At 49.0% G+C, this 17821-nt stretch overlaps 1 protein-coding gene across 1 annotated transcript in view; it reads left to right on the top strand.

Moving 5' to 3' along the window:
• The window catches only part of CDH2 (cadherin 2), a 208860-nt gene that overhangs the window by 154152 nt on the left and 36887 nt on the right, over window positions 1-17821 (top strand). Inside the window, exon 14 of the mRNA XM_050941947.1 lies at window positions 2786-2925. Coding sequence (XP_050797904.1) covers window positions 2786-2925 — 140 coding nt within the window. The remainder of the gene's footprint in view (window positions 1-2785; window positions 2926-17821) is intronic.

Here is a 17821-nt window from a genome sequence, read left to right as displayed (position 1 = left end):
ATTTGGTTAGCTGATCTCTGATTGCAGTGGAAACACAAGAAAGGGATTCCCCTGTTAAGAGTACTCAGCACCAGTCCTGAATATACAGAATGATGGAGTGGAGTCATAAAGAAGAGTAAACTTTCCATGCCTGGCAAAGAATTGCATAGTAGAGTTTGTCCAGGAAAAGCAGGCTGTGCACAGAGATGATACATTAAACATGTTTGTGTTACTGAGACATTCTTAAAATGTTAGCCATTGATTTAGTGAAGTGCTATCATAATTACCAAATCAATTACAAATGTTTTTCAGACAGTTACATGGCAGATGAATTGAGATTTCTTGCCACCAGGATGCTTTTTTAGTTCTAATTTGAAATGTACATTCTGTACTAGGAATGAAGTCACCCACCTCCTGCTACAAGAATTACCTTTTTATACTACTTTTTCAACAACTTTAGCTTATAAACTAACAAAATAAGTGAAGTTTGAGAATTGTCAAGGTTCAAACAAAAAACACAGCTTCCCTTTTCAGTCACTCTTTTTTTTTGCCTCCAAACCCAAGTCTAAACTTAGGTCTTGCAAACTGATCTGTTCAGGTTGACCCCGTACCATGCATCCACATGGGTCAGACTTCTGGATCAAAGTCAAAGACTGTAACTCTTCAGAGCATATGATGTGCCATGCACTGTTGTGGCACTGTATAAATAAATAATATACAACTTCAGAGCTCAGTCTCTCTCTGAGAGAGATTCACTGGTGAATCATCTCATTATGAAACTCAGTCTAAAGCATTCTTGCCCGTAGTGTGCATCTTACTTTGCAGTCTTGACTAGGAGACAGGTTTGTGGCCCTGTATTGTTGGAACAAGTGATTGGTGTTCAAGTCATTGCTTAACTGGAGCTAGGCCTAAGTATTTCTGAGTTTAAGGTGTTTCATTTTGATGAGAAATGCAGCAATTGCAGAGAATATCATCCTAACTAGAACTAACATTCTGTTAAATACTTCTGAACTGAAACAGCAGTATCATAATAAGAAATTTAAAAGATTGTACAACAATGAATTATTAATTTCTAAATCACAGGGAAGCGGCTTGATCTAGTGGCTAGGGTACAGGGTTGGGAGTCAGGCGACCTAGGTTCTCTTACTGTCTCAGTCCCTCTGATCTTGGGGAAATCACTTAACCTATTTGTTAGTTTCTCCATCTTTGTAATAGTTGTCTGAGATCTATAGATGAAAAGCATTATGTGAAGTCCAACTAATATTAGTAGAGTTGGACAGCCATGCAGTTGGGGGCAGTGTAGTAAGCTCCACCATGTGCAGGAGTTAGCAAGTAGTGGTTGCACTTGCTGCACACACACAGGCTCTGGGAGGCATTCTTCCTCATTCAGACAAAATTCCTAGCCCTGCTCATGGAGTGTTGCAACTCTGTAATGCCCCCAGTGCAGGGCTGTGCCTTTAAGGCACAATTGAGTCCCACCAAACAGAAAACACAAAAGTACTGAGGTTCAGCATGAGGGTGGGAATAGCTCAGTGGTTTGAGCATTGGCCTGCTAAACCTAGGGTTGTGAGTTTAATCCTTGAGGGGGGCCATTTAGAGAACTGGGGTAAAAATCTGCCTGGGAATTGATCTTGCTTTGAGCAGGGGGCTAGACTAAATGACTTCCCAAGGTCCCTTCCAACCCTGATATTCTGTGTTTCAGAGGGGAAATGCCATTTTAGGTCCTAAGTTCTGAATTGTGTTACATCAGAGTAACTCCACTGAAGTCAGTAGAAATAATTTGGTGATAGACTGACATAGCTGAGAGCTGAATTTAGCTCTGAGTGTTTTTATGTAAAATAACTATAGTCTGTTTCACATTTCCACTGAGCCTTCACTAGTGAGTGACCTCCTCCTTGAGAGAGACCAGAGATAATCCGACACTTTGAGAGGATACCTAGGACTTCAGCCCACGAGTCATCAGCAGTGTGCAGCCATCTTTGTCACATGAGTTTACACAAACTATTTTTTTTATTTTGAGAGCAGTTCTCAACTTCAGAAAACAAAACTATGCACACTGCCCTTACAAATAAGATTAGAAAAGTCAAAGTTCCTTCATTTTCTGAAACATCCCAACTGTTGAGTGCTTAACTTTACAGCCTTAACAGTAGTTTTTTAACACAGTTTCTTTGTATGATAATTAATATAATATGGAAATCCTATTTCTGGACTCTGCTGCGTCCCTTTTACTATATTAATTCAGCAAGCAAAGGGGCCAGAAAGGTGGCTTAATCAACTTCCAGCAAATACCACATGCATAGGGAACTTCATCAGGTCTTGTAGGGCTAGTTGATCAGTTACACACTGCCCTCACCCCACACAACCCCAAGGAGGAGAGGTATTCTGGCAGGGGGGAGGAGGTAGATTGAAGGGAGGTGAAATCTGGCCAGACCACTCCGATCTCTGGCTCTTCTGGGCGGTTGGAGTGATCCACCTGTGGACACTCAAATCCATCATAAAGTAGAGTAGCCCTTAGGTTTAAAGCTACCTCTAACTTAAAACCACTTTTTCCCCCTTTTCTTTGGCTGTAATTCCAGAGTCAGGTTATTATGTATGCCTCAGATCCTGGATAATTAGTGTATGGATTGTGAGATACAGTGTTTTTCAGCTACCGAAATAATTCAGTGAAATCTCTTACTCAAAACTATGTCATGGTGTAGAATTTTGATTTAATATCAAAGGGGGTGATTTTCGTAAGGTGTTAACTATGGTATAATGTGGAGAGTAATAATGTTTTTGTTTCTGGTCTTCCCCCTTTCCAATCTAGTTCTAGTTTTGATGTTTGTAGTGTGGATGAAACGCCGCGATAAGGAGCGTCAGGCCAAACAACTGTTGATCGATCCAGAAGATGATGTAAGGGACAATATTCTGAAATATGATGAAGAAGGTGGTGGAGAAGAAGACCAGGTGAGAAATGTAGTTAGTGCTTCTAATATGTGGATTTAGACCTGAAGGTGCAATAAATCTTCTTTTCCATTACCACATTATATAACATAGCCGGTTCTTGCAATGAATCCTGAAAGCAGACACTGTTTTCCAGTGAGGTCTCATCAGTTTTACAGGTGTCCAACTCCTGCTTTTTGCATGAAATACAAAACCAGTATCTTGTCCACTTATAGGCATTAAGCTTCCCTTCACATTCTGGCCAAATTCCAACTTGGGTAATTACATTTAAAAGAAAATTAAAATACTCTGTCATTTCTGTTTTTAAATGATGTTCTTCACTACCTCTCTAAAATACTGTTGTGTAGTGTCACTGGTGCAGAATGGCTAATGCACTCCACTCTGAACATCACTATATTTCAGTGGTAAGTGAATTCTTCCTATATTTTAAAGTCAATAAAACTTTTTGGGGTTCTTGTGGATGAAAAGTCCTTTGTAAATACTAGCTGTTCAGAGATTGGCCAGTGCTGGAGCAGCAGATTAGAAACCTTTTACACTTCATTTGCATGTCAAGGACGAGGGTGTTGGGTATTCCATCCCCAAAGGAGAATGCTGCCCTATGATATGATTACAAGTTGGTACTGGTTGCATCCACCTCCCTTCCACCTCTGGAAGCACCATCATTGGAATACCAGGATGCTGGGACAGGTAGACATATTTCTGGTGAATGTGCATACCCTCCATAGATGGAGCTTTCTTACCAGTGTTGGGTACTGAACATGTGGTAGAAGAAGGAGCTGCAAATGATAACAGCTAGGAAGGAAGGGAGAGTCTCCTTGTCTCCCACTGAGTCAAGGTTCATACCTGCAAACAAGAAGGCTGAGGGATATTTTTATAAAATTAAGGGTTCTTCTTCGAGTGATTGCTCACATCCATTCCAGTTAGGTGTGCGCGCCGTGCGTGCACGTTCGTCGGAAACTTTTTTACCCTAGCAACTCCAGTGGGCCGGCAGGTCGCCCCCTGGAGTGGCGCCGCCATGGCGCCTAATATATATCCCTGCCGGCCCACCCGCTCCTCAGTTCCTTCTTACCGCCGTGTCGGTCGTTGGAACTGTGGAGCGCGGCATAGCTGTCCTCCACGTCCCTAGCTCTCCTTGTTCTCTATCGTTATCTTTATTGTAGTTGTTAATTAGATTGTTAAGTGTAGATAGTAGTAGTTAAGTGATAAGTAGTTTGTAAATAGTTCTTCGCCGGGGGCTTAGCCCTTCCCGGCACCCGGCACCGGGCTCATGCCTGGTTCGCCGGGCTTCAAGCAGTGTGCGGCCTGCAAGAAGCCCATGCCTACCAGCGACCCCCACGACGCGTGCCTGAAGTGCCTGGGGGAATCGCACAGATCCGACAAGTGCCGCATCTGCAAGGCTTTTAAGCCAAGGACTAAGAAGGAGAGGGATCAAAGGCTCCGGACTCTCCTTATGGAGGCGGCACTTGACCCGGCGGCTTCGCAGGCCGTGATGTCGGCGCCGGCACCGGATCGCACCGGCACCGAGAAGACTCCCCGGCACCGACCTTCTCCGGCACCGGGGACAGAGCCTAGGCCGTCGAAGTCCATTACTCCGGCCAGGCAGACCCGAGTGGAGCGCCCGGCCTCAACATCGGCCGCGGCGCCGCCGGCACCGTCGACTCCGGGCCCGGCGGGTCCGTCGAGTCCGGTGCCGCCAAGCTCCCCCATGACATCTGGGGTCGAGATAGTGGTGCCATCCACACCAGAGACCTTCGCCTCGGCACGGGACCTCATAGCCATGACCGAGCCCACTCAGCTACCACCCCCGGTACCTCCGGTGCGGGTCGTGTCCAGAGGCAAGCCTATGATGTCGGCACCGTCTCGGGACTCACGTTCTCGATCCAGGTCCCGACGTCACGGTCGCTCCAGATCCCGCCGCCGCTCGCAGTCCCGGCACCGCTCCCCTCAGCGGTACCGGTCGCACTCGCGGCGCCGGTCGACATCGAGACGATCGCGGTCAGACTCCAGCCGCCGTTACCGGCACCGCGATTCCAGGAGCCGATCCAGACATTCGCCGCACCGGTCGACCTCCCGGCGCCGAGCTGGTGGCAGGTCCCGGTCCCGGTCGACCTCCCGGCACCGAACCGGTGGTAGGTCCCGATCCCGGCACCGAAGCGGCGCCCGGTACCGGTCCAGATCCCGGCACCGTGACAGAACCCGGTCCCGGTCCCGGCACCGATACGACTCCCGGCACCGGTCCCCGGCACCGAGAAGATCGCCCGTGCCGGCCCGCGCGGACCCTTACCATCCAGGGTCCGCCCCGCCATGGCCCTCTAGACAGCCGTCCGTGTCTTCATTAACGGACAGTGGGTACGCGCTGGGCACCGACCGGCAGGCGGCGCTGTTCAGTGAGCCTCCACAGCAGGACCAAGGCCCGCAGCAATGGGGTTTCTGGACACCCTGGGCATATCATCAGGCCCAGGGCCCCCAACAGCTCCCTGCTAGGCCGGCGACTGCGGAGCGCAGGGCACCTGAAGCCTCGCTGTCTCGCCCCCCTCCCTCCCCCGATGGGGAGGAAGGGTCCAAGCATCAAGACTCCGCTTTGGCTCCTGAGGCAGAGGCGAGGGCCGAGGGAGACCCCCCATTAGACACTCTCTTGCCGGGGGTCTCCTCATCCTCCTCCCCTGATGAAGCGGTGGCTGGGACCTCCTCCAACAGCCCCCCCCCGCTGGACCTCAGGGCGCACCAGGACCTCCTCAGGCGAGTAGCCCAAAATCTGAGTCTGCAAGCCGAGGAGGTCTCGGAGGTAGAGGACCCTATTGTGACCATCCTCTCGGCAGACGCTCCCACCAGGGTCGCCCTGCCGTTCATACGAACCATCCAGGCCAACGCCAACACCATCTGGCAGTCTCCGGCCTCCATTCCTCCCACTGCGAAGGGCGTCGAGAGGAAGTACATGGCTCCTTCTAAGGGATACGAGTACCTCCACGTACACCCGACTCCGTGTTCCCTGGTGGTCCAATCCGTCAACGATAAAGAGCGTCACGGCCAGGAGGCTCCAGCCCCCAAATCCAGGGAGGCCAGGCGGATGGATCTCCTCGGCCGTAAGGTGTACTCGGCTGGGGCGCTGCAGCTCAGGGTCGCCAACCAGCAGGCCCTGCTGAGCAGATACGCCTTCAACTCCTGGGTGGCAGCAGATAAATTCAAGGAGCTGCTGCCACAAGATGCTCGTCAGGAGTTTACGGCCATCTTAGAGGAAGGCAAGAAGGTCGCACGCACGTCCTTGCAAGCCTCTTTGGACGCTGCGGATTCGGCTGCCCGTACCCTCGCGTCGGGTGTAACGATGCGTCGCCTCTCCTGGCTGCAGGTTTCCGGCCTTCCGCCGGAGCTCCAGCACACTATACAGGACCTTCCTTTCGAAGGCCAAGGATTATTCTCGGACAAGACAGACCCCAGACTCAAGAGTCTGAAAGACAACCGAGTCATCATGCGGTCACTTGGGATGCACACACCAGTGACGCAACGCAGACCCTTCCGGCCGCAGCAACAACAACAACAGCGCAGGCCGTATTCCCAGTTCCGCCAGCGGCAGGACCTTAACAGGCGCTGCGGCAGGAACGGAAGGCGCAGGCACTCGGGGAACCAAGGGGGGCAAAACCAAGGCTCCTCTAAGCCCCCGCCTGGACCCAAGCCTTCATTTTGAAGGTGCGCCCGAGGGCGCAGTAACAGTTTCCCCAATGGATCCTTTCCCCCCGTTTTCCAACCGCCTTTCGTTTTTCCTCCCAGCGTGGTCCCTAATAACATCAGACCGCTGGGTCTTACGCACGGTGCAGTCGGGATACCGCCTGCAGTTTGTTTCATTTCCTCCTCCCCGCCCCCCTTCCTCGTCCCTCTTCAGGGACCCCTCTCACGAGCAATTCCTTCGGCAGGAGGTACAGACGTTCCTCGGCAAAGGAGCTATAGAGGCGGTGCCGGAGAACGAGAAAGGCAAGGGGTTTTATTCCCGCTACTTTCTGATCCCCAAGGCCAAGGGAGGCCTCAGGCCTATCCTCGACCTGCGAGAGCTCAACAAGTACCTGGTGAAGTTGAAGTTCCGCATGGTTTCCTTGGGGACCATTATCCCATCCCTGGATCCGGGAGACTGGTACGCCGCCCTCGACATGCAGGACGCGTATTTTCACATTGCTATCTGGCCACCCCACAGACGTTTCCTTCGCTTCGTTGTGGGGTCTCTGCATTACCAATTTGCAGTCCTCCCATTTGGCTTGTCCACGGCCCCGAGAGTGTTTACGAAATGCATGGCAGTTGTTGTGGCGCAGCTTCGGCGCAGTCGTATCCACGTGTTCCCGTATCTGGACGATTGGTTGATTTGGGGCACGTCGGAACAACAAGTCTGCAGCCATGTCCGTGTGATCACCGACATGTTCGCCACTCTGGGCCTCTTGGTGAACACAGACAAGTCCACCCTGGCCCCCACACAAAGGGTGGAATTCATCGGGGCCGTCCTGGACGCCACTGTGGGCAGGGCCTTGCTGCCATTGCAGCGGTTCCAGGCCTTGTCGGCAATCGTGCAACGACTACAGACAGCCCCCCTGACGTCAGTGAGGACGTGTCTAACCCTGTTAGGCCACATGGCGGCCTGTACTTTCGTGACCAATTACGCTCGGCTCCGCATGAGGCCACTCCAGTTGTGGCTCATCAGTCATTACAGGCCGACAAGACAGCCACTAGATATGTTAATCACGATCCCCCAGAGGGTCTTAGATTCTCTCGGCTGGTGGCTGGACCAGTCAGTGTTGTGTGCGGGTCTCCCCTTCCACCCATCTCAGCCCTCGGTGTCCCTAACAACAGATGCCTCAGATCTCGGCTGGGGGGCCCACGCAGGGACCCTGAGGACGCAGGGCCTGTGGTCCCAGGAGGAGGTGGGGCTACACATCAACATGCGGGAGTTGAGAGCAGTCCGTCTTGCTTGTCAAACGTTCTGTCATCAGCTCCAGGGTCGTTGTGTCGCGGTGTTCACCGACAACACGACGACCGTGTATTATATCAACAAGCAGGGCGGCACCAGATCCTCCTCCCTGTGCCACGAGGCGATACGACTCTGGGACTTTTGTGTAGCCCACTCCATTCACCTCATGGCTTCCTTCCTCCCCGGAGTACGGAACACGCTGGCGGATCGATTGAGCAGATCCTTCCTGTCACACGAGTGGTCCCTTCGCCCAGACGTCGCCCTCTCCATCTTCCGGAGGTGGGGTTATCCCCGGGTGGACCTCTTCGCGTCCAAGGGGAACAGGAAGTGCCAAGCGTTCTGCTCCTTTCAGGGCAGGGAGCCCGGGTCGATAGCGGATGCCTTCCTCATCCAGTGGTCGACCCACCTGTACTATGCGTTTCCCCCATTCCCGTTGGTCCACAGGGTCCTTCTGAAGGTGCGCAGGGACAGGGCTCACGTGATCATGGTAGCCCCGGCGTGGCCCAGACAGCACTGGTACCCCATGCTGCTGGACCTGACCATAGCCGACCCAGTTCCCCTGCCCCTTCATCCGGACCTGATTACCCAGGAGCACGGGACCCTCTGTCACCCGGACCTGCAGTCGCTGCACCTAGTGGCGTGGCTCCTGCGTGGCTGACTGGCTCTGAGCTGCGCTGTTCCACGCCGGTGAGGGAGGTGCTCTTGGGCAGCAGGAAGCCGTCCACAAGAGCGACATATTTGGCCAAATGGAAGCGCTTCTCCTATTGGTGCGTGGAGAGAAATCTCCGCCCTATGGAAGTTTCAGTAGCCGACATCTTAGACTACATTTGGTCCCTCAAAGGGCAAGGTCTGGCCATATCGTCGTTGCGAGTCCACCTAGCGGCTATCTCCACCTTTCACCCGGGTGCGGATGGTCACTCTGTTTTTTCCCACCCGACGGTGTCTAGATTCCTTAAGGGGCTGGAACGTTTATACCCTAACGTCCGTCCCCCTGCTCCAACCTGGGATCTTAACCTGGTGTTGTCCCGACTCATGGGGCCCCCCTTTGAGCCGTTAGCTACTTGCTCCCTGCTTTACCTCTCTTGGAAGACGGCCTTTCTAGTAGCTATCACCTCAGCTAGACGGGTGTCGGAACTCCGGGCTCTTGTGGTAGACCCCCCATATACGGTCTTCCACAAGGACAAGGTGCAGCTGAGACCACACCCTGCTTTTCTCCCCAAGGTGGTCTCAGCCTTCCACGTCAACCAAGAGATATTCCTCCCGGTTTTTTTCCCAAAACCTCACTCCTCAGGCAGGGAGCAGCAGCTCCACTCGCTTGATGTCCGTAGGGCTCTCGCGTTTTACGTGGAGAGGACTAAGCCCTTCCACAAATCCCCCCAGCTTTTCGTGGCAGTAGCGGACCGCATGAAAGGGCTTCCTATCTCCTCCCAGAGGTTATCCTCTTGGGTAACGTCCTGCATCAGGACCTGCTATGACTTGGCCCACGTCCCTACGGGCCGTGTGACTGCGCATTCTACCAGGGCGCAGGCGTCGTCGCTGGCTTTCCTTGCCCGTGTACCCATCCAGGAAATCTGTCGGGCAGCGACCTGGTCATCGGTCCACACCTTTGCTTCCCACTACGCCCTGGTCCAGCAGTCTAGAGAGGATGCGGCCTTCGGATCTGCTGTGCTCCATGCCGCGACTTCTCGCTCCGACCCCACCGCCTAGGTATGGCTTGGGATTCACCTAACTGGAATGGATGTGAGCAATCACTCGAAGAAGAAAAGACGGTTACTCACCTTTGTAACTGTTGTTCTTCGAGATGTGTTGCTCACATCCATTCCACACCCGCCCTCCTTCCCCACTGTCGGAGCCGCCGGCAAGAAGGAACCGAGGAGCGGGTGGGCCGGCAGGGATATATATTAGGCGCCATGGCGGCGCCACTCCAGGGGGCGACCTGCCGGCCCACTGGAGTTGCTAGGGTAAAAAAGTTTCCGACAAACGTGCACGCGCGGCGCGCACACCTAACTGGAATGGATGTGAGCAACACATCTCGAAGAACAACAGTTACAAAGGTGAGTAACCGTCTTATTTGGGGCATGACCCCATGGACACCTCCTGAAGATAAATCTTGGAGTTAATACCTCATGTGGCTCATACACAAAGCCCTGTCACTGCAAAGTTCTATTGAGTAGTGTTAGGTTCTTAACCATAATGTACACTCAATACTGAGGTGAGGAGTGGCTTCAGGGGAGCGGGGAAAGGAAGGGATCCACTAAAACATTTTGCCATGTAAAATCTAGAGTTCCATCTGAGTTTAACTGAATAATAGGCATTCGTAGTTCTTTTTGTACAGTGTAATGGAAAATGTTGATATAGGAAATGCATGTTTGAAATGTCCCAACAAGTTCCCTGCAAGTAGCAGTCACATCTGCCACAGGCACTGGGCTTAGCAAGGTATTGCAGATGCAGAGTTTCCTATACAACATTGTAAATGATAGACGTTAGCCATTAGCCATTTCTTAATGTTTGTGTCTTTGCCATAAACGATAGTAAGGGAGCTTTCTTCTGCTAGCTCCCATATTTCCAACACTTTCAGAATAGCAATTGAAATTGCAGTTCTAGTCTCTTTTCAAAATAAGGCCTCCTAGAGAAAACTGCCGCCCTTTTAGTACGATTAAGGTCAATCCAGTGTGAAATTAAATGAAGGAAAAATTATATTGTTACTCCACATCCACAAGTGACCAGTGAATGACAGAGAAAATGCTTTTTATCAATATTAACTTTAGGCCAAAAATGTCAGGATTGACTGAGCAAAAAGCTTTGATGGAAAGCAATAATATGATTCCAGAACACTGAGGAATCAAACCAAACCTTGTCTTTCACAGCAGAATAAGATTCCATGTTCAAAGCTTCTATCACAGCTCAGTGAAAGCACTGCATATTTTAACAGCAATAGATGTTTCCCCAACCAATGGCTTTTTAACACTTTATTTATTTTTGCATCTCAGTCATTTAAAAATTGTTTAAGCAGTATGCTTTTTTGAACAACTAATAATGATGCACGTGACATTTTTAAATTTTTCCCTCATGTACCTTGGGGCACTTGAATTACATGTGGTCCATCTTAGTGCTCAGATATGGTGATCAGTGCCATAGAAATGTCAATTAATTCATTAAATAGTTGTTGTAGTGCAATTTGAAATTGAATTACTGAGAGATGTTCTTTTATTACCAGTCATACAGTCTTTTTTTTTTTCTGAGCTGCTATTGCAAACGTTGCAAAATTCCCGAAAGACGTGTGTCACCATCTCACTGTCCTACAAGGAATCAAAATGGAGTTTTCAGTAACCAATGGCATGACTGCCTGCCTTTGAATGTTGTGTCCAGCTACAGCTCTCATTCACAAGTCATGTGAATGAATACCTTATGCCAGTGTTTCCCAAACTTGGGACACCGCTTGTGTAGGGAAAGCCCTGGCAGGCCAGGCTGGTTTGTTTACCTGCCCTGTCCGCAGATCTGGCCGATCGCGGCTCCCACTGGGCACGGTTCGCTGCTCCAGGCCAATGGGAGCTGCTGGAAGTGGTGGCCAGTACATCCCTCAGCCCGCGCTGCTTGCAGCAGCTCCCATTGGCCTGGAGCAGCGAACCGCGGCCACTGGGAGCCACGATCAGCCGGACCTGCGGACGCGGCAGGTAAACAAACCGGCCCGGCCCGCCAGGGGCTTGCCCTACACAAGCGGCTTCCCAAGTTTGAGAAACATTGCCTTATGCTATTTGATGTTTGAGATTTTTACAATGGTATTTGAAGGGATGGGATGTGACTGGCAGTATTTGAATACAAACTAAACATTGGTTCTTTCTCTAGTTAATAGAAATCTCTTTCAGACTAGCATTGAGAGCAGCGTCATGTTATTTTCAGTTTTACATCTTGTACATAATACTGATGCTTCTGTGGCAATATTTGGTCATTCTGATTTTTAAAAGCAAGGCAGCGATAGCCTTGTATTACAAACTGTATTACAGATTCTGCATGTATCGCACTTTCTCCCTATGTCCCAGCACTGGCAAGGGGCATGATTTCTGTCCCTTCAGCACTGACTTGTCCTGTGGTAAGCAGAGGGCTAGAGATGAGTGTGAAGGTTACCATGGCCAGCACATCAACAGATACATCCTTCTGATGTCAGACAATGGCCTGGTCTACACTGCGCGTTTAAACTGAATTTAGTAGCGTTAAACCGATTTAACCCTGCACCCGTCTACACAACGAGGCCCTTTATATCGATATAAAGGGCTCTTTAAACTGGTTTCTGTACTCCTCCCCAATGAGAGGAGTAGCGCTGAAATCGGTATTGCCATGTCGGATTAGGGTTAGTGTGGCCGCAAATCGACGGTATTGGCCTCTGGGCGGTATCCCACAGTGCACCATTGTGGCCGCTCTGGAAAGCAATCTGAACTCGGATGCACTGGCCAGGTAGACAGGAAAAGCCCCGCGAACTTTTGAATTTCATTTCCTGTTTGCCCAGCGTTGAGCTCTGATCAGCAGGGGTGGCCATGCAGTCCCAAATCCAAAAAGAGCTCCAGCATGGACCGTACGGGAGATACTGGATCTTATCGCTGTATGGGGAGACAAATCTGTTCTATCAGAGCTCCGTTACAGAAGACGAAATGACAAAGCATTTGAAAAAATCTCCAAGCTATGATAGACAGAGGCCACAGCAGGGACTCAGCACAGTGCTACGTGAAAGTGTAACGGAAAGTCAAAGAAACAAATAGACGCTCATGGAGGGAGGGAGGGGGGACTGAGGACTCCAGCTATCCCACAGTCCCCGCTCCTAATGCCTGTAGGGTCAAACACATTGTTCGAGGTGGTTCAGGGTATATCTCGTCAATTTACTCCCCTCCCCCTCTGTGAAAGAAAATGGAAAAAAATCATTTCTTGGCTTTTTTCAATGTCACCCTATGTCATGACTCCCTGTCATTCCTGGCAGACAGGACAAAATGCTTGGTAACCATCCTCATCATAGCAGCTGGAGCCTGAGCTCCATCAGCCTCCCCCTCCGCCCCTTTCGTGTCTAAAGAAAAGATTCTGTACTCCCTGGACTATCATACCAGCGGGAGGCTGCGCTCCTCTCCCCTCCACCCTTTAATGTCCTGCCTGTACTATCATAGCAGCTGGAGGCTGCCTCCCCCTCATTTTATATGGCTAAAAAGTCAGTTTTTCTTATTCCTGCATTCTTTATTACTTCATCACACAAATGGGGGGACATTGCAACGGTAGCCCAGGAGGGTTGGGGGAGAAGGGAAGCAATGGGTGGGGTTGTTGTGGGGGCACTCTCTAGAATCGCATGCAGCTCATCATTTCTGCGGGATCTCTGGGGCTCAGACCCAGAACGGCTGTGCTCTCTGGCTCTCTAGTAGACTTGCCCCATATTCTAGGCAGGACTGACTCTATTTTTAGACAAAACATAAAGAAGAGAATGACCTGGGGAGTCATTCCCATTTTTGTCCATGCGCCCCCGGCTGACCTCAGCGAGGCCAGCCAGGAGCACCCATGACAGCAGCAGACAGTACAAAATGATTGATAACTGTCATCTCATCACCAATTTACAATGGCAGACGGTGCAATAGGGATGGTAACCATCTCTGCTACCTTGCAAAGGCAAATGAATGCTGCCATGTAGCACTGCAGTACCGCCTCTGTCAGCAGCATCCAGTACACATACGGTGACAGTGACAAAAGGCAAAACAGGCTCTATGGTTGTCATGCTATGGCGTCTGCCAGCGCAATCCAGGGGAAAAAGGGCGCGAAATGATTGTCTGCCGTTGCTTTCACAGAGGAAGGATTGAGTGACGACATTTACCCAGAATCACCCGCGACACTGTTTTTGCACCATCATGCATTGGGATCTCAACCTAGAATTCCAATGGGTGGGGTAGACTGCAGGAACTATGGGATAGCTACGGGATAGCTATCCACAGTGCAACGCTCCAGAAATCAATGCTAGCCTCGGTACATGGACGCACACCACCGAATTAATGTGCTTAGTGTGGCCGCGTGCACTCGACTTTATACAATCTGTTTTACAAAACCGGTTTATGTAAAATCGGAATAATCCCATAGTGTAGACATACCCAGTATCACCACTGTATCATAGGCAAATACATTTAGATTGGCAAGAGAGACTGCCCAGCATAAAGAGGTGATGTTCCATTTAAGATGGGTAGAAAGCATCTCCTAAGTACTGAAGACAGCTGTTGACTTTTGGGGGGAGGAGAGGAAGTTGTTTATTTTACAATGTTTGTTGATACAGTCAGTTGAGTAGAAGACACGAGATTGTCAGCTGGTGTAAATTGGTATAGTTCTATTGACTTCAAAAGCTGAGGATCTAGCCCAACATTTTTATAAGGGATGAAAATCGTTGCAATCTGAATATTATCTCATACTTATCTCCTGGATTTGCATATCTAGTTTAGGCTTTAGACAAGTTCTGTAGTCACCAGTGGCAGCACTGATTATGAACGGATTTCATGACTCTGAGGTTGCCATCATTAGTAAATGTGATAGGTGCAATAGACAGATGACTGACACTATAATGCTCTCCCTTGACATGATGTGCACTCAATTTGTAACCACTATAGTCAACTCTAAATATCAAAACCTTATGTTGACTCAGTGTTAATGTAGTTATCACATGCGTGCAACACAGTTGATGTATAGCTTTCACAACCAATGAGCATCAGTAATCATTTTAAAATATAAATCAGGACACTGATGTGATTTACATGGAGCCACTGGGATGTTACACTTGGATGTCAAAGTAAACGTTGACCAAACAGCATTGAATCTTTCCATTCTTTTCTCATTGTTTTAGGTTATATAACAATTTTTCTTTAGTATATTACATACATTGATACTCAAATCCCCTATTAACTCTGAGACCAATTCTGGAATCCTTATTCCTGTTGAATAGCATTTATGCAGTTGGTCCATTGAAGTCAGTAGGACTGCTCAAGTGAGTAAGTGCTACTCATTATGTATGCTGCAGGATTTGGACCTATGGTTTTAGACTTGTATTTTTATCTTGCCTACAATCCTCCTCATTTTAAGAATTTCTAAGTCAATGTTAAGATTTTTCTGAGTATATTTTCCCTTAAGATCTTAGTTCTCTCTTATTCAAAAACTATTCAGAAAGCCCACAGCTCAGATGTTTGTCATCATTTTGATTATAAGAATTATTTTGTGTATGAGAGAGACAGAAATCATTCACTAGCATTATTATACTTATTATCACCTCTAAAATAAATATTACTCAGAAGATTAAAAATAAAAACAGAATGAATTGTGCAAGAATGGATCTAATTTCTAAATTGCACATGAAGTATTTGGCATGTTACAGAATGATCAAGCTTATTTATAATTCCTGACAATTAGAAGAACAAACTTGGTCCAGCACTTAATTAGTGAAATATGCTTTATATTTGAGTAGCCCTCTGGGTTTATCCAGCCAGCCTTTCACACTTTCTGCTCTCTTCTTTAATGTACCAAAAGAAAATATACTTAAGGAAATGTTAAGTAATCTTTTCATAGATATCTAGATCTTAAGACCTGTTCAGTTTTGTGCTGTGGACCCTGCTGGTATTTTTCTTATATATTAAGTTATTGCTCATTTACCTTGTCAAAGTGTAAACTATCATGTTTTATTTTCACCTTCCTATCAGAAAATGACATAAAAGAGCTTATCAGATCATTTTCCTTCATCATTTAACCTTTGTTTTGTGTTATATAAGATTGGCATTAATTTTATATCGAGTTCTTAATGATAATGAATAAACTAACTGTTGTAAGCCAGTAGGCACCTTCATTATTATCATTAAAAGGAAATTCCTACTGGGATCAAATTTTATGTATTAAAATTTTTGACTTTGTTTTCTGAATGATTACATACAATGCTCATGTGCAGGAATTGTTTTCATTCCTTTGTGAACCATTACCTCATTATATAAAAGGTAATATTTTCTTAATTCCATTACAAGAAATCATTGCAATATATTTTATCCCATCTAGAATCTGGGGCCTTGTATAGAGTTTTATTTGCAGCTTAGGTTTAACTTTCACTTTTTATTAATAAAAAATGATAGCTGGTTCCTTGGTTATCTTAGGAAATTATAAAGTTGTTGTGCTCCAGGTAGATTGATAATAAAAACGAATGGGAAAAAACAAAGCAGCAGAAAGTAAAAGAAAAGTGAATGGCAAATAAAAAAAGCCATCAACTCTTGGTGCAGATACGGCTTTTCATAAATAGCAGCACTCCTGCAAAACTGCACCACCTGTGTAGATCACTGCACTCCCTGGAACCTATAGACTTGAGCCAGTCTAGAATTCAGCCTGCAAAGTACACTTTGTAGGATCGGGGCCAATATTTTCATTGTAAATTCCCTCCCAGGTTAGGGTTTGGGGGTGTTTTAATATTATTTAAGAGGTAACTTAAGCTAAGTGGGTGCAACAGCAGACAAATTCTGCTGCAATTGATAATTCTTCTAGTGAATGGGTCTGAGCCTTAGAGATTGGTCAAATAAAATTGCAATATGGAGTGTCTGGGTATAATTTCTAAAAGTTCTACATTTAAAATAAAAGGCAGTTGTGATTACACACAGTTCTTCTTCGAGTGATTGCTCATATCCATTCCAGTTAGGTGTGTGCGCCGCGCGTGCACATTCGTCGGAAAACTTTTACCCTAGCGACTCAGTGGGCCGGCAGGTCACCCCCTAGAGTGGCACCGCCATGGCGCTCGATATATACCCCTGCCGGCCCACCCGCTCCTCAGTTCCTTCTTACTGCCCGTGTCGGTCGTTGGAACAGTGGAGCGCGGCTTATCTGACCTCCACTTCCCTAGCTACTCGTAGTTCTCGTGTATATAGTTATGCAGTTATAATCCCTTTATATATATATTTGTATAGTTATACGTTTTTTTCTTTGCTAACATAGTTAGTTTAGTAATAGTTAGCGGGGTTCAGGAAGTAGCCCCTTCCTCGCACCCGGTACCGGAGCCCATGCCCGGCTCACCGGGTTTTAAAATGGGCTCGGCCTGCCAGAAGCCGATGCCGACGGGAGATCCAGACGACTCCTGTTTGAAGTGCCTCGGGGAATCACACTTGACAGCTAAGTGCCCCATTTGCAAGGCTTTTAAGCCGAGAACAAAAAGGAGCAGGACCTTCTTTTTACCCCTCCACCTTTGGCACCGAGCGATGATCAAGCTGCTGACAGAAGCGCCTCCTCGGCACCGAACCCCGCCGGTACTGCCAAGGCCTTTCGGCACCGGCCGTCGCCGGCATCGAAGTCGACTCGGCACCGCTCCCTCCCTCCGAGGTCGAGAGAGCCTACAATTCCTGCTGGTGCCTGACAGCTCCCCGGCACGCGCCGTGGTTGAGCCCCCTGCTCCTGCTGCTTCCCTGCCACCTGCATCGCAGCCAGAGAGCTCGTCTAAGTCGGATCACCCGGCACCGGCACCTGCTGAGGCACCGACGACGTCGGCACCGTCGATCCCGGTCCCACAAGGGCCGTCGAATCCGGTGCCTGACGGCTCCCCGGCACGCGCCATGGTTGAGCTTACTGCTCCTGCTGCTTCCGTGCCAACTGCACCGCAGCCAGAGAGCTCGTCTAAGTCAGATCGCCCGGCACCGACACCTGCTGAGGCACCGACAACGTCAGCACCGTCGATCCCGGTGCCACAAGGGCCGTCGAATCTGGTGCCTGACGGCTCCCCGGCACGCGCCATGGTTGAGCTTACTGCTCCTGCTGCTTCTGTGCCAACTGCACCGCAGCCAGAGAGCTCGTCTAAGTCGGATCACCCAGCACCGACACCTACCGAAGCTCTGACGACCTCGGTACCATCGATCCCGGTCTCACGAGGGCCGTCGAATCCGGTGCCTGACAGCTCCCCAGTATGCACTGTGGTTGAGCCTGCTGTTC

The sequence above is a fragment of the Gopherus flavomarginatus genome, chromosome 2, assembly GCF_025201925.1.
Source record: "Gopherus flavomarginatus isolate rGopFla2 chromosome 2, rGopFla2.mat.asm, whole genome shotgun sequence".
NCBI lineage: Eukaryota > Metazoa > Chordata > Testudines > Testudinidae > Gopherus > Gopherus flavomarginatus.
Note: the sequence above shows the minus strand (reverse complement) of the source record. Positions and strands in the feature narration are given on the sequence as shown.